General features: G+C 34.6%; 1 protein-coding gene across 4 annotated transcripts in view; it reads left to right on the forward strand.

Moving 5' to 3' along the window:
* LOC150081675 (LIM domain-binding protein 3-like) overlaps positions 1 to 16,314 on the forward strand; it is a 273,752-nt gene that overhangs the window by 195,206 nt on the left and 62,232 nt on the right. For all 4 annotated transcript variants that reach the window (XM_090378805.1, XM_090378806.1, XM_090378803.1 and 1 more), the window contains one exon: positions 8,771 to 8,840. In XM_090378805.1, coding sequence (XP_090234931.1) covers positions 8,771 to 8,840 — 70 coding nt within the window. The remainder of the gene's footprint in view (positions 1 to 8,770; positions 8,841 to 16,314) is intronic.

Here is a 16,314-nt window from a genome sequence, read left to right on the forward strand (position 1 = left end):
TACAACTGTTTCCTCAATTTGAATTTATGCCCTCTCAGGTGATTATTCTGAGCAAGAGGAAGAATCCCATCAGCACTGAACATGCTCAAACCATTCAAGGCTTTATAAACCTCAATCAGATCACCTTGCAGGCTCAGTCTCCAGACATTGTAATTTGCAAAACTTAAGCCTTTCTTTGTAAGAGCAACCCTTAGCTCTATTCACTAATCATGTTGCCCTTCTCTGTACTCGTTCCAGCAGCTCTACATCCTTCTTAAAATGAGGCCTCTATACCTGTATACAGTACCCAAGGTGTGGCCTGACCATTGCCTTATACAAGGGGATAGTCACCCTTATCCCTGCTAGAAAAATTCCTGTATATCAGTGACTCTTGTCCATGAGCTACTCTTCCAGACCATCTGCACTGCTCAGAAAACTTCATATCTGCCTGCACAATTACCCCCAATCCTTTTCACTCTCTACCCCTGTCAGTGAAATACCACACAGTTGATATGTTAATCTGGGGTTACTGCTTCCCATATGCAGTACTTTACATTTGTCAATATTAAGCTTCAGTTGCCACCTCTCAGCCCATCTGCTCAACTTTTCTATATCCTGTTGCAACAGCATACTCTAATTAGTGTCATTAACAACCCTGCCAACCTTCGTATCGGCTGCAAACTTGGACATTATACCTGATATACAATCATCAATATCATTAATAAATACAGAAAATGGACCCAACACTGAACCCTGAGGGACTCCACTAATAACATTAGTCCACAAAGAGCAGTGTACATTTATTACCACTCTCTGTCTTCTCCCACTCAACCATCCCTTTATCCATAGCAGCAATTTGCCTCCAGTGCCACACTGCTCCAATTTGTGCTGCAGTCTTCCATGTGCAACAGTATCAAAAGCCTTTCTAAGATCCAAATATGACATCAAAATTATTCTTTGCATCCAGTTCCTTTGTGACCACATCATAGTATCCAATCAAATTGGTCAGACAAAACTTCCCTTTAACAAACCCATGTTGTGTTTGTTGCTATAACTGAAGTCTTGTCTAGATGATCCTGCAGTGCCTCCATTAATTTCCCTGGAACAGAAGTTAAACTAACAGGTCTGTAATTACTTGTCCCCCTTTATCCTCCTTTATGAATTGTGGTCACATTTGCACATCTCCAGTCCATGGGTACCTCCCCTGAGTCCAAGGAAATTCTCATAATTATGGCTAAGGGTTTGCTTACTTCCCATCCACCCCATGTGCCTTTCTTACGTTTATCTGCAATAATTTCTCCTCTCAGTTATTACAAAATCATCTAACTCACTGCTAGAGGTTAATTCACCTCTGGCATTCCCCTCCCTGAATAACTCCTGATGTGTGAATGTAGATGCAGAATACTCATTTAGTTTGTTAGCTACCTGAGCAGGATCAACAGTTAAACCATCGATATCAAGTGGACCAATCTGATTCATCCCCTTCCTTCTAGAGTTTACATAAGTAAAGAACTCTTTGCTGTTTTTCTTTGCCAAAGATTTCTTGTAATCTGCCTTTGCCTGCCTAACCTCCTTTGTGACTTGGTTACAGACCAGCTTATATCTGTCGTAGGCTTCCATGTCACCTTTTAATTTATACGTATCCCATGCATTTTTCTTCTCTGCCACATGTCTAATTAGATCATGACATCCATTTAGGCCTAAACTTTGAACAATGTTTCTTAGTTGGTTTGAAAAGCCTAGTAGCTTCCAAAATTAATTCTTTGAATTCTTCCCATTTTGAATTTGCTGTTGGTAACATCAGTTGGTCCCACTGTATAGAATTTAAATACTGTCTCAGACCACCGTAGTCGTCTTTACGAAAGCAAAAACCCTTCTCTTTACCCCTGATGGTAGTTACCTCTTTGAGTAAATCCCACTTCAGCACACTGTGATCACTGCCACCTAGTGGTTCCTTATTCTGCAGATTCGTAATGCATGATGAATCACTACTGATAATCAGATCAAGAGTATTACTCCCTCTAGTTGCCTCCCAAACATGCTGATGTAGAAAACAATCATCCAATAAATCCCCAAAATCCTTGCTAGTGTGTTAGTAACCAACCCACAAATTCCAGTCAATATCTGGGAAATTAAAATCCCTCATTATAAGACATTCTGATTTACTGGCCCACTCTTTCTCTGTACAGTTGTTTATTATTATATGTTGAATGATCTGGAATATTTTTCTCATCACTGTCATTCAGATGAATGACAGTGATGAGAAATATCCATGACATGTGAGGTTCTTAATGGTAACCATTGTAGCAAACAAGGTTTGTTCACAGCCACGAATAATACTGAGGCCCCTGCCCTAACTTGTGTAATAAAAATGTTAAACTTGTAATCTCAGTACAAACTCTTGACACTTATCAGTATGTTCTAAAATATCTTTCAAATGCAGTTAACTTTTCAATAATATTTATCAAATTAAGGATATGAGTACTCATTATTAATCAGAAATAGATAAAAGTTCTTGGCATTCTGATGGTAAGGGTTGGTTATTAGACTGCAAGCAGTATATATTATTTAGTGATTAATTTAATCTCTAAAATAAATAAATGTTTCTCATTCATATGTGCCAGTTATAATTTTATTATTATTATTTTTTTAAATAGGAGTTAAAAAAAAAAAAATAGACAATGTTCACATTTGGATTTTATTGTACTAAAATCCAATTTAATTGGACTTTATTACTTTTTAGTATATCAAGAAATAACTTAACTGCATAGATATGCAGATGCAACATACATTCAAAAATTGGGCTTCTGAAAAAGTTCTCGCTGTAACTTACTGCTCACTATAACACCCCAGTTATAGTGAGAATTTTGTTTTGAGCACATATTGGATGCTAAAACACTTGAGACTAAATTCATCTAGCTGCCTTGGGGCCAGTATCAGTGTATAAAAAATAATATTTTGAAAGAGTTTAAGCTTGCATATACTAGTATGTTTCGCATTATTTCCTTGGAAATAAAGGGAAAACACAAAAAAGGAAGTAGGTTTACACTTTGTAATGTTACTAATCTGATATTAATATGTCATATTGCAAAAAAAGTGATATTGCTGATGGTTGCGATGTAGTGCTTAAAAATAAAACAAGAAGGTACAAATATTAGAGAAAAGGTCTTTAACAGTGGGAACTATATTATAAATCATTCTTGCAACAACCAATTATATATAAATATTAAACAAAACTTTAATAAAATTAAAGAACAAAGAAGAATATATGTTACCAGCAAAGTGTAGAATCCACAGGTTGCACAGAATGCCAAAGTAATGTTATAGACTCCCTGGCAATGTATGAGATAAACTTATTTTTTAATCGGCTGTAATTCTCTTATATAAGTCAATCACTGTTCCCAACTTTTATACAAAGGCATATGGAAGAAATACTATCCCTCCCCCTTCAATATCTTGCTGTAAATACATCAGAAGGGATATGAAATGACAATTGAATGTTTGATTTTAATATAAAGCACATGGGGGGAATATTATTTCCCATGTATGCCCTTCTACAAAATTTGTAAACTGTGATTCATTTACTTAATTAATACTGTTATGTAAGTGAATCACAGTTCCTGAATTTTATAACAAGCATACAGGGGATGCAATGCATTCCATATTTCGCGTATCAGCAACATGACTGTGGTCCTGGGGTAACATACACAGACACAAATTCATACATTGCAATTTTTCTTTTTTTTTTTCATGTAATATAACAGTCTTTAAGAAAAGAAAAATTAGATACATGTTAAAACTTTATTTAAACTGTAAATATACAGTTTTATTCTGTATCTCATTTTTAATTTTATTTTATTAAAGACTTTGTCATATATACGGATTGATGTATGCCCTGCAATTGTTGTGAGTAGGTATTTTCGCGATCCATGAGGCCTATTTAAAGAATCATGGCCACTCTGTGTTACAGTGCATCAGAGAATTTCAAAGATTAAGAAAAGTTGCTAATTTAGCAAATCTCAGACAGCATCTGAGATTTGCTCATTGCAAGGTATTTGATGTACACATGTGGATTTTGTGTTAAGTTAGCCTTTGAAGGTTATCTAAGTGTGCTACTAAGTTTTATTAGAACAAGTTGTTGAACATCTGGATAAGAAAATTACATGGTAGTTTGAACTATGTCAGGAGATGCAAGAATATGTTGTATCTTAGTTTAAGTAGGATGTTTGGTCCTTACACTTCTTACTTAGCCGACCGGGCTAGCCGAGTGGGTAAAGTACCTGCCCGGCAACCCAAAGGTCGCAGGTTCGATTCCCGCCTCGGGCTTGGATCAAAGTACTGCAAAAACCTTGGGAGGTGCAATATGGCCACAGAAGCCGATGCGCCAATAACTACCAAATCAAAAAAAAAAAAAAAAAACTTCTTACTTATTTCAAGGACAGTACTTGCCAAAACAGCTTGTATTTCAGATGTGTATTTCTGGTGAGAAAAATAATGTAGAAAATGAGAATTCTGTGTGCAGTTTTATATGGAATTTAAGTGATAAGCAATTAATCAAAGAAAAAGATGAGCTGAATTTAGGTTTGCATTGGTTTCTTGAAACCCTCTGATAGTGGAAATACCTATTGTGTTGAAACAGTAGTGAGAAGACTATCAGAAATCATAACTAATGAAGTACACACTAGAACTTCAGTAGGCTTGACTCATACTCGTTCAGCCTGGCCTCTTTTAATCTTTCTACAATCCAAAAGAAGGTGGACTGTAGTAAGATTAGAAGGAGTTGAGACAAGGTGATAGCATTGTTATTCCCACAGACAAAGGGAGGTTAATTGTGATCCTCAATAAAGTGGACTATTGTCACAAATCCTTGGAATTGTTAAATAAGGTAATTTATAAGGTGACCCGCAGAAATCCCTTGGTGAAATTAGAACATGTTAATAAAGTCCTACAGGGTTGACTGAATGCCAGGAAGATTTCTAAGGGCAATTATTGGAAATTGCATGCCACGGGCTAAAATATGCCTTTATTTTATGGCCTACTAAAAGTTTATAAGATAGGGATTCGACTTAGTATCAACTTGTCATTTGTGGGCAGCCCTATGTGTGTACATTCCAGGTTCCTGGCCAAATCGATATCTCCCATTGTAGGATGATCCAGCTTTACCATTAGGGATGGTAAAGACTTGATTTTTGTACACTCTCGGGTAATTAAAGACTGAGGCAATGGTGTTTTTTGATGTAGTGTCCCTCTTTGTGTGCTCGTATGGCATTGAAGGAGGATGCCACATTAAGGGACAGGACCTAAGTATTGAGGATATTTGTAACTGTGTCAAATTTTTTTTTCTCTCTCTCTCTCTCTCTCTCTCTCTCTTGCACTGTGTTATACCAAGCTGTTATGTATAATCAGGGTCATGGCATGGCTATGGGCTCTCCAATAAGTGCTGTTGTTGCTAATTTTTCCATAAAAGAGCTGGAGTCCAGGATTTTTATTGGATTTCCACTTCCTCTCATGTGTACATCGAAATGCTATGTTGATGATACATTTGCTATTATACAGGAGAGGATGATGTTCTCAATTTTCTTAATCTATTATTTCGTTTGGTTTACCATGGAGTTAGAGGTATCCTCCCTTTCCTTGATGTGTTAGTTTGTAGGGATGACCCTAGAGTAAAGACCAAAGTCTGTGTCTAGGACAATACATGCATTACAATAATCATATAAATAGCATTCATATAAATATTCATATAAATAGCATAATTAGGAACTATTGGATACGGCTTAGTCCACTGATAGACCAGAGGAAGTTAGACATGTCACAGCAGGTCTTCAAAAGTGTTGCTATCCGCCCAGAAGATTTTGGACAAGTATATTTGAAGCTGAACAAAAAAAAAAAAAAAAATAGTAGATTATACTCAATTTGGAAAGCATAGATATAATCTAATAAATAAGAACCAATTTAGAAGAGAATATGCAATATCTGCAGCAGTACTACTCAGCAAGAGAATAGCTATATTACTTCGTAATTGTAACAACAGCAGAAAACTATTAAAAACCCCTAAGTAAAAGGGTCAAATATCCAAAACTCCAGAAAATACTAAGCATAATTAAGAACTTTTTTTTTATTCTCTCTATTTTTATATATATATCTTTTTTGTTCTTTTATATTTTACTAAAGCATTGTTTAATATCTATAAACTTCTTTAATATCTATAAACTTGTTGTTTGTTGTTTATAGTTTTACAATCATACACAATCTTTGTATGACTGTAAAAGATCATGCTAGTCCTATATTTAGGAAAATGTTTCTGAAATTGAAAGTTATGAAAAAAAAAAAGTGACTGGTAGGACAACAGCAACAGTTACTTTGAAAGAAACCGTTTTGACATACTTGAGTTATGTCAAACCATTTTGAAGAATGCCATATTTTCTCTCAAATGATGGTAGTAGTGATGAAGATGGTATGAACTATATATTTATCCCAAATGTTTTGGAACATTATTTTATGACAAACTGCAGAAAACTGAGTGTTCTCAATTTTCTGTATCTGCATTGAAAGTTTATTCTGTTGGATGGAATGCAAGGTATTCGATGCTTTCAGAATATGAACATGGTATAATATTCTCTATGAATACTGCAGCAATAAAGGAAAGGCCCAAGCACCTCATTGTTACAGTGCTGTCTTTTTCATTTAATTCATTTTGTTGCACATCAGGCTGCAATAAGGAAAAACTTAAATAGGATGTATAGTCCATTATTCCTTGGAGAGAAGTGCCAAAAGAAAAGGTCTACAGAAATTTCAGAGTTTTTCATAACAAAGAGACCAAGAAAATACTGAAAACTAAGGTGGGGGGTCAAAAAAGATAAGATTTGTATTCGCCCAGAAGTAGTTGTGATAGAAAGATTTTTTTTTTTTTTTTTTTTTGTTTGATAAATCTCTATAGCAACCACAATAATTTTGGTTTCAGTCTGAAAAGTCTTTTTTTTTTTTTTTTTTTTTTTATTTGCAGCACTGAATGAAGTGAAGTGTCACAATGGATAAAGTGGAATGCAAATCAGTGATTCAGCTCCTCTTTGTGCAAGGAAAAATGCCCAAAACAATCCACAAATTATCACTATTTATGGAGAAGACTGCAGTTTACAGTGTTGTTACACATTGGTATAAACAGTTCAAATGTGGAAGAACCTCAATGCATGATGAAGAAATCCCAGGATGCCCATCAACTGCTGTAACAGAAGAGTGTTACAAACGTTGAGGCATTAATCTTGGAAGACCATCATATTAACTTAAAAGAACTAGCTGCAGAGCTCCAAATTAGTGTAGGGTCTCTGAAGAAATGTCATCCATCAACAGTTGCATATGAGTAAAGTGCCTGCTAGATGGGTTCCCAGACTTCTGACCCTTATCAGAAGGAAAGGGCACAATGTGCACATGAAATATTGTCTATGTGCGAGGAAAAGCAAGAATTTTTTTTTTCACAGCTGGTCACCATTGATGAAACTTGGATCCATTGCTATGATCCTGAAACTAAACAAATGTTAAAACAATGGAAACATGCAAAATCAGCACCTACTCCAAAAAAGCAAAAGTGCAACCAAGTGCTGGCAAGGTGATGCTTTCAGTGTTTTGGGATGAGCATGGGGCAATACTAACAGATTACTTTCAAAAGGGCTGTACTGTGACAGTAAAGTTATTCCAACTTCCTCATAAAACTATGTGCTACTATAAAAGAAAAAAAAAAGTCAGGGAAAGCTGCAAAAAGGTATGCTCCTGCTCAACAATAATGCCATTGTCAATTACCTCACATGCTGCATCACATTTGTGCCCACAGTTGTGGGTTTGAAATATTGCCCCATTCTGCTTATTCCCCTGTCCTTTCTTCATGGAAAATACTTTGCTGCTGATATTGAGGATTTCTTCTGCCAAGTCATGGTTTGAAGGACAGTAAGAGGACTTCTACAAAACTGGCTTGCAGAAGTGTATTGAGAGGGGGAAAAAATATAATTTTCTCTGGTGACTATGTTGAAAAAGTGTAATACATGATATTTGTCTTGCTCTTCTGTCCCAACTACTTCTGGGTGAATACAAATCTTTTTTAGCCCCCCCCCCCCTTGTGTATATACAATATAGCTTCCACCCGGCAGAAGTTTATCAATATAGTTTGACCATTACTTCATTTTTTAAGGAGTTATCACTCCAAAAACTAAATCTGTGTAGCAAAAAGATCTTGTGTGTCAGGAATAAGCATACAAAAGTAAATCTTGCAACCAATAATGAAACATAAGAAATAAAAACTTTATTAGAATTAACTGAAAAAAAAAAATACAGATAATAAATTTTTATAAAATAAAAGATGTAATATAGATAAAAGAGAAAATCATCTTTTCATCAATTTTTTTTTTGGCTACTTTTTTATGGCTTGATGACAATGAAAAATAGTCAATACTTTTTCATTGTCATCAGTCCCTTAATTGATAACATTGAAAGTGCAAGTATTTCTTCCATTCACTGCTTTATGGAATTGTTTTCCTTCAATTTTCTGCATATGAAGCATGACAAAAAGCATAATAATGTTAAACTCAAATTATAGTTTCCTATAAATGAATTTGCTGCATTCTAATGAAAAAAGTTAGTACTACTTTACTGTACAAATTCATTTAATGATTAATATAATTTAGTTTAAAAGGAAAAAAATAATTTTGATTATTGTTGTTTCAAATTTTGATATTTTTATCATTTTCTTATGAGCATACAGTATGACAATTTGAGACTAATTGATTATTTTTATATCTAGTCTAGCCAACAGACTTATACTTCTACAGCTGCTCTTACGTCAACATTGTCTGGCCAGATTTCATCAACAGGCAAGAAATATCAATTTATTTTGTTATAATGCTTTTTAAATTTATTTGTTATTCTGCTGATAATAATTTTAAAGTATATTTTCTTTGAAATATTTTTGTTAATTACAAATGATATCTTGATTTTTTTTACATACATTTTGTTGAATAAAATCTCAACATGTCATCAGCATGACATAAGATTACACTGGTATGAACAATAATAGTGGCATACCCAGAAATTTTGCTTGGAGTGAGCTTGTACTATTTACATTGGTAGCTTTTACAGGCATTAACATGTAACAGTACAATTATATGAAACAGTGTTCTTGAATATTTAATCCCCCTTAGCATCCCCTTCCCATGGGGATTCACCTATGAGCAATGCTAACTCCATTTTGGATGAAACATGATAGATGTTCTCATGTCATTGCACTACAGATCCTCCTCTGTGCACAGACAGTGAAGGAATGAGCTGAAGAAAGAAGAGAGGCCTGCTTAAGAAAGACCTCAAAATAAAAATAGAGATGAAAAGAGGTATTATTGAACAGCTAACATGTCTTGATTTATCTCTTAAAAATAGTGATCATAACCTCAGACAGAGACTTCCTGATCTTGACTGGTAACAGTGTAATAAAATAGCTGTGACAGTCTCAAATACAGTATTCCTATCCTTTTACTCTGTGTGCTGATTAATACACAATGTAAAATTATTATAGCCAATCAAAACAATAATCCTTCTGTTTTGTTTCTCCCTTCCATCCTCAATTTATTCATTCATTACTTTTTCCAAACATGAAAGCTTTGTAATAAAAATCACATTGATACTCTACTAATATGTTCACGAGTTTAAATATAAAAACTATTTTTTCAGTATAGAATTGAGTGCTATGTTAAAAGTTAATATTAGTTTTTACTTTAGCAGTAACATTAACAGAATGGAAAAATTTACATTTCTCTCTATACGTTAAAAATGTTTTCCTCCTAGTGATATTTATTTGAGCCAATGGTAGAAGAGGGCAGGGCAATTACATCACTACAAATGCGCAGGTAAATAACTACATTGTTGTCTTCCATTGAAAGACAACTGCCTCAATAACATTCACCAACCTCATGCACATGCTCACTCTGTAATATATGTGATCACGCATGGCATCATTTGATGTTCCATTGTAATGTCAGCTGAAGAAGGGACCGGATATAGTTTAGTATTTTGTATAGTTTGTAAATATTTTAGTCCTGCTATTTCGAATGCAACAATATTCCTCATGCATTATGGAACCTGAAACAAAGGGCCTTTTCCTGAGTGACCTATGTAAACACAGGTAAATAATTATATAGTGATATTTATTCCACCTTGAGAATGCCACATAGTTGGGGGTAGGGTAGCCAATGGGAGAAGAGGGATGTAGGTCATGTGGTACAAGTGGGTGGGACAATTACGTTACTACAAATGCATAGGTAAATATGATATGACATTTCCTGATTAGATAGATATTGATCCTAGTGGCATAGTGTTTAGGTAAGGTGCCACCTGTGGTTTCCCACATCTGCACCATCAGTACCCTTGTGATGAATACAGAACCTCTGTAAAAGCCAGAAGAGTGTTGCATGTGTAGTTTAGTGTTGGGTTTTGTTGCTTGTACTGGCTTCTTGGCCATAGGGCCCCTAGTGGGACTATGTTGCCTGCCAGCACCACTGGGAAGTGAACTAGGCTGTCCACAGTATTCTGGCTGCTCTCCATCAGGGGGTTGCCTAAGCTTCCTGATGGAGAACAAAAGTTAAAAAAAAAAAAAAAACATGAGGGAGGGAAATAGCTGAAGAATGGGAATAAAAAGGGGGAGGAAGAACATCAGTGTTTCGACAGGTGTCTTACATAGAAAAGAATTGACTTACCTCATCATACCTCTACATTTTACATAGAAAATCATGCACAGGGGTTGGTGAGCAAAGCCCCCGATTATTCGTTAAATAAACTGTCATGTTCTATTAATTCTTTTGTAATTGAACTTGTACCAGTGATAAATACATTATTTTTCACTGGTACATATTTATCAATTTTTTTAATTATTCATTTAATATTAAAATTCCAGTTTAATGTCGCTCTGGGAGGAATGGCTTTTCTTATGCTAACTCAAGATTTTTTAACTAAATGGAATTTTTTTCAAAATTATTCAAACTTTCTTATCTTCTTATAAAACTTAATTATATAATTATGATAAAATAATTTCTTTTATTATAATTCTATACAAAGTCCTTAAGAAGATAAATATTTGATTATGAATAATTTTAACTATTCATAATTTTAACTATTTATCTGTTTTTACACAGATAAATACAATTATAATATTAAGCTAATTTTAATATATTAATGACACATGAAATAAATTTAGTTTAAAATATGACTGACTAGTTTGGAGTGATTTGAAGAAATAGATAATGCATTTCTTGAAACCACTCCTTCAGCACATTATCCAGTTCATCATGTGAGAAAGTTTTTTTTTTTTTTTTTTTTCTCTCCTCTTATTTGCTCAACTTTGCCTCTCACTTCAGAACTTAGAAAAGATTAATTGTTTCATGTATGTCAGTGAGTGAGTAGGAAGATGATTGACTTGATTGTCTAGCCTAAAGGCTAAATACAATCAAGTTACATGTTTAAGGAAACTATTTTGCCTGTTTGTAACTTGATTATATTTGTTGTTGTTGTGTTTCATTCCACAAACAAGCCAGCTCTTTGCCTCTTGCAGGCTAAAGCCTAAAACAGGCAGGATGTTTGCTTGTTTTCAAAATGAAAAACTTGTATTACCAAAATTTACCCTTTTGAAATAAGGCTTAGAAATTAATAATTTCTTGGGAGAAAGACACATGGGAAATAACTGATTCTAATAATAGATAAAAAAAAACACAAATTTTATAGTCAAAAAATAAGAGTTTATTAAAACTGAAGAAAAACTTTACAAAAAATATTCCATTAGCCTAACTAATCCCAGCCAAATAGGACAAATGCCAGTTTGATATAATTTTAAAATCCTTATGGATATTGTTATCAAGTACAGGAAAGAAAGTATATGATGATTGTTACAACAAATGTTGCACTATCTTTTAAATTAAAGAAAACTTTGAAATGAAAACAAGCAATGAAAACATTTCTTTTTAAAGCTATTGAAATGTGGTTATCACTTTTTGAGAGAGGAGGAAATAGTATTTATCATTAAATACTAATCTGAATTAGATGGAAATTAAAAATGAAGTGGGGCATGCATTATGATGTACACTGTGGAAACCAACAGCTAGTGAAGTGCTGTGCCCTTCAGATTGCTACCCCAGGGGGCTCACATCTGGTGAGTATGGGTTTGGCACACTCAGGGTTCTGAGCTGGATATCATTCTTCTCATCCTTGGTGATTCCTTTTTCTTCTCTCTCTCTCTCTCTCTCTCTCTCTCTCTCTCTCTCTCTCTCTCTCTCTCAGAGTAATTCAAATTTTATTTTGGCTGGTGCAGCAAAAGCCTCGGGCTTCCTTGCACCATATGGCTAATGATAATAATAATAAATGGGCAAAAATGCAAGAAGAATTGAATCCAAACCATTGTGATGTGCTTGAAGAAAATATAGTATCTTAAAGAGCAGAAAAGAGAGGGGGGAAAAAAAAGTGGACATCTTTCAAACAGAAAACAGCAGCAATTATTTTAATGCTGTATAAGTTAGCATAGTATGTCATATGCAAGTCAGTGTAATTTTCTCTTGTTACTTTTTGTTACTTTTCATACTGTAGATAGAGTACATTTAAAATTAGTTGTCTGGAAAAAAAAAATTTGAAAAGTTTTCTCAATTGTTCTGGATCGTTGAAATTCTTCTGTATATAAGTTGTTTTGCATAGCATGTAAGAGCTTGCTTAGTTTTGATATTAGAAGAATTTTCATGGCAACTTTTTATACTATCTCTTTTTGAAAATTTTCCAAGGTAAGTAATCAAAGTAAAGGTAAAATTTACAGATTGATTTTTAACTGTAAAATTGCATAATCAATGGTGTTTTTTTTTTTTTTTTTGTTTAGATTATAAACATCAACTGTTTATTTACAAATCCCACCTGAAACTTGATATATTATATAAAAATAAACACATCTCCTTGGCTGAATGTCAAGTGTATATGATATGTCGGTAAAGCTACTTTTGAGTAATAATTGTGCCAGATGCTCTCTAGAACTTGCTGCTGATATTTCATTCTTAGAAACAAAACATATACTGTATTTTATTGTATATAATTCATAGTTCTACCCACTTAGTAATTATTTGGGCTAATAATCTGAGAATGATTAATCAGGTATGCACATGAACATCAATAATTCATTGATCAAGAAATGCTATATGTATAACTCTAACCTACTTATTTCATCAGTAAATGCTCTTTGGAATAATACATTTTCATTAGGCTTTATTAACAAACTCTGTAACCTAAATCTTCATGTCAGATTTACTGTGTATTTCTATAATTACTTTGCATATAACTCTATTTGCAAATTGTGTTGATTATATAGTATTGATCTAAATCCATAAAATTTATAAAACAGACATTTAGCATAATGACTATGAAACAGTTAACCCCAAAAGAAAATAATAGTAGTAACAGTGTAATGGTAACAATAAGTACTTCAATGTTGAAAACCAAAGAAATTTATTACATATAGCCTTTAAACTCTTTCTCATCACAGATAAGACATTCACAATTATGGCATGTCAGTAGCATATTTTTTACAGTTCATTATTCTAATAAATGGTTCTACTTAACATTTACAGATTCTGCTTCAATTACTAGTAATCTAATAAAATTACTAGAATCTGCCAATCTCAACCACCCAGGATGGCAGTTTATTCTAGTTGTGGACAACATGCTAATCAAACATGAAACACCTCAACCAGATACTCTCAGAAATACCTTATTTCCAAGGTCTGTAATCTTTCCTCATATGGATATCCCTTTGCTATTTGCACTAGATTAGCTGCCAGTCTTTAACCTTTCAAGAAGTTAGATATCGTTCCTCAAATGAGGCCTCCAAACTTGAACACAGTATTCTAAATGCAGTCTCACAATCGACTACTATAACAGAACTATAACCTTTTCCCTTGATGCAAAGGTACAGTAAATCATTAATAAAACATGATGCACCTTATTAGAAAAAAATTCCTCGGACGTCAGGATGAGAACTGATAACGGAATATTGCTAAGTATCTGCACATCTTGGCAAGGTGTTGCAGCATTACCATATTGGTTGCATACAGCTCCCTGGCAGGGAGTTATAATCAATGTTACATAGTGTGAAATTAGTTGTTCTCATATTACATCATGCAAGAGTGATTTATCGTATTACTTGTCTGGATTGTGGGAATGTTATATTGATGACTCTAAATGTAGGTTAATTGATAGTTTCTGACTAATAGTGGCACCTCAGCCATTTCTGACCATTATTGGAGTCAGCGGCACTTTAATTATGACCCTCCCAGTCTAACATTGAAATTCTGGATTATGTTAGTGATACGTGCCATCTCCCATGGTTAGATGCTTTCTGTATAGTTTCCACATGCTTTCCACCATTAATCGTAGTGCTGGGACCTACATTCATCCTGTTATGGAGGCCACAGTTTTACATCACAATGGGAGGTGGCAAGTTAACAATAGGGCTTCTACACGCGAAATAGCAATGCAGAGTCTGATGGTTAATGTCTTCTATTTTCTTACTCCTTTCCCCCCATTTCCTTTTTCTCCACTATACTCATGCACAGGCATTTATTGTTCATGCATGCAATGCATGAAATTTTCCTTTGTAATATATGTTTAGTTCACTGTCACTAATGTTTATCAAGCTGAAGAAGAGGCCTGCCACCTCAAAAGCTTCTTGTCTTATATATAGTGCATGTATGTTTTAGCGCTTTTATTTAGTTGTTTTATTTTATATTTAAGTGTATAATCTCATTTTATTTTATTGTTTGTAGTCGGTGATTTTAAAATTCTTGTACATATTTCTAATTTTATTTATTTTAATAAACCATTTGAAGTCAGTAGAAACAACATATTTCATTATTACAAGGGGGTTTTGTTAAGTTTCTGGCCTCAGAAAGAAAAAATGGCACCAGTGGCAAATGAATGCCATTTTATTCAACATAGTTCCTTTCCAGGTTTATACACTTGGCACAACGTTCTTGCAGCAATTCTATTCCATGGTAATAGAAGTATTTGTCTTTATCTGCAAACCACCCATCTACTGTTGATATAACGTCTCTTGTGTCCCTAAATGTAGTGCATTTTGAGGTTGGTAAACAGATAATAGTCCGAGGGGGCAAGGTCTGGAGAATAAAGGGGATGTTCAATGATTTCATACTGCAAGTCATGAATTTTCTCCATTGAAATTCTGGCCTTATGGCAGGGAGCATTGTCTTGGAGCAAAAGGATGCATTTTGACAACTTTCCCCACCTCTTTCCCTTCAAAGCAGCATGAAGTTTGTCCAACATGACCACATAACGTTCAGCATTCAAGGTGGTGCCTTTTTCCAGATATTCAAAATTTTTTGGGTCTTGGTGATCCGTCATGGCACCACTGCATGGATTGATTTTTGGTCTCAGGATCATACACGTACAATGGTGTTTCATCAATTGTCACTATTCATTGAATAACATTACTTGCACTACTTGAAAAACAGTCCAAATGTGCCTTCGCACAGTCCCTTCTTTTCCTCCTGTCCTCAGCTGTCAAGAGTTTGGGAACCCACTTGGCAGACAGTTTTCTCATACACAATTTTTCATGCACGATGTAATGCACCTGCTCCAAACTGATGCCTAGGGTGTCTGCTACACGTTGCAGACCCATCATCCTGTCTGCAAGGTGCCTCCATATCCAGGTGGGCAGGAGCAGCAGTGGTAAGCACACGCCTCTTGATTAGACCAGGGTTCGAGACCATGACCACCAAAAACGGAGCATGCGGAAAGGTCAGAGAATGACCACCACATATCCCCGGAGCAATATGGCCTTAGTTGCTAATGCTCCTAAAAAAAAAAAAAAAACCCAAACCTGTCTGCAAGGATCAAGTCATGGACACTACCGACAATTTACACAGTCACTACAGTCCTGGGTCTTTCCTGGTCTTTCCTCATCTTCTGTGCTTGTTCTCCTCCTCCTGAAATCTGCCACCCATGATTTCACTGTGCTATATGAAGGGCACTCCTTGGGCATTGTTTGTTTCAATTCATCATAAATTTCTTTGGCTCCCATTTTCTTGGAGAAGAGGTACTGGATGACTGCTCTCTTCTTGACTTTGGAAAAACTCACACTTTGCATCGCCATGGTCACTTCAGACCTGTAAAAAAAAAAATTACTACTATCATGAAAGGAATTAAATTTTGCACAACATGTTATAAGACATTGGGTAATAACATACTAAAAGGATTTTCATCTATTCAACTTTTTTTCCTTGTCAGGCCGGAAACTTATCAAAATCCCCTCATACA

The sequence above is a fragment of the Mastigoproctus giganteus genome, chromosome 8 (assembly GCF_048544385.1).
Source record: "Mastigoproctus giganteus isolate SK-2022 chromosome 8, ASM4854438v1, whole genome shotgun sequence".
Taxonomy (NCBI): domain Eukaryota; kingdom Metazoa; phylum Arthropoda; class Arachnida; order Uropygi; family Thelyphonidae; genus Mastigoproctus; species Mastigoproctus giganteus.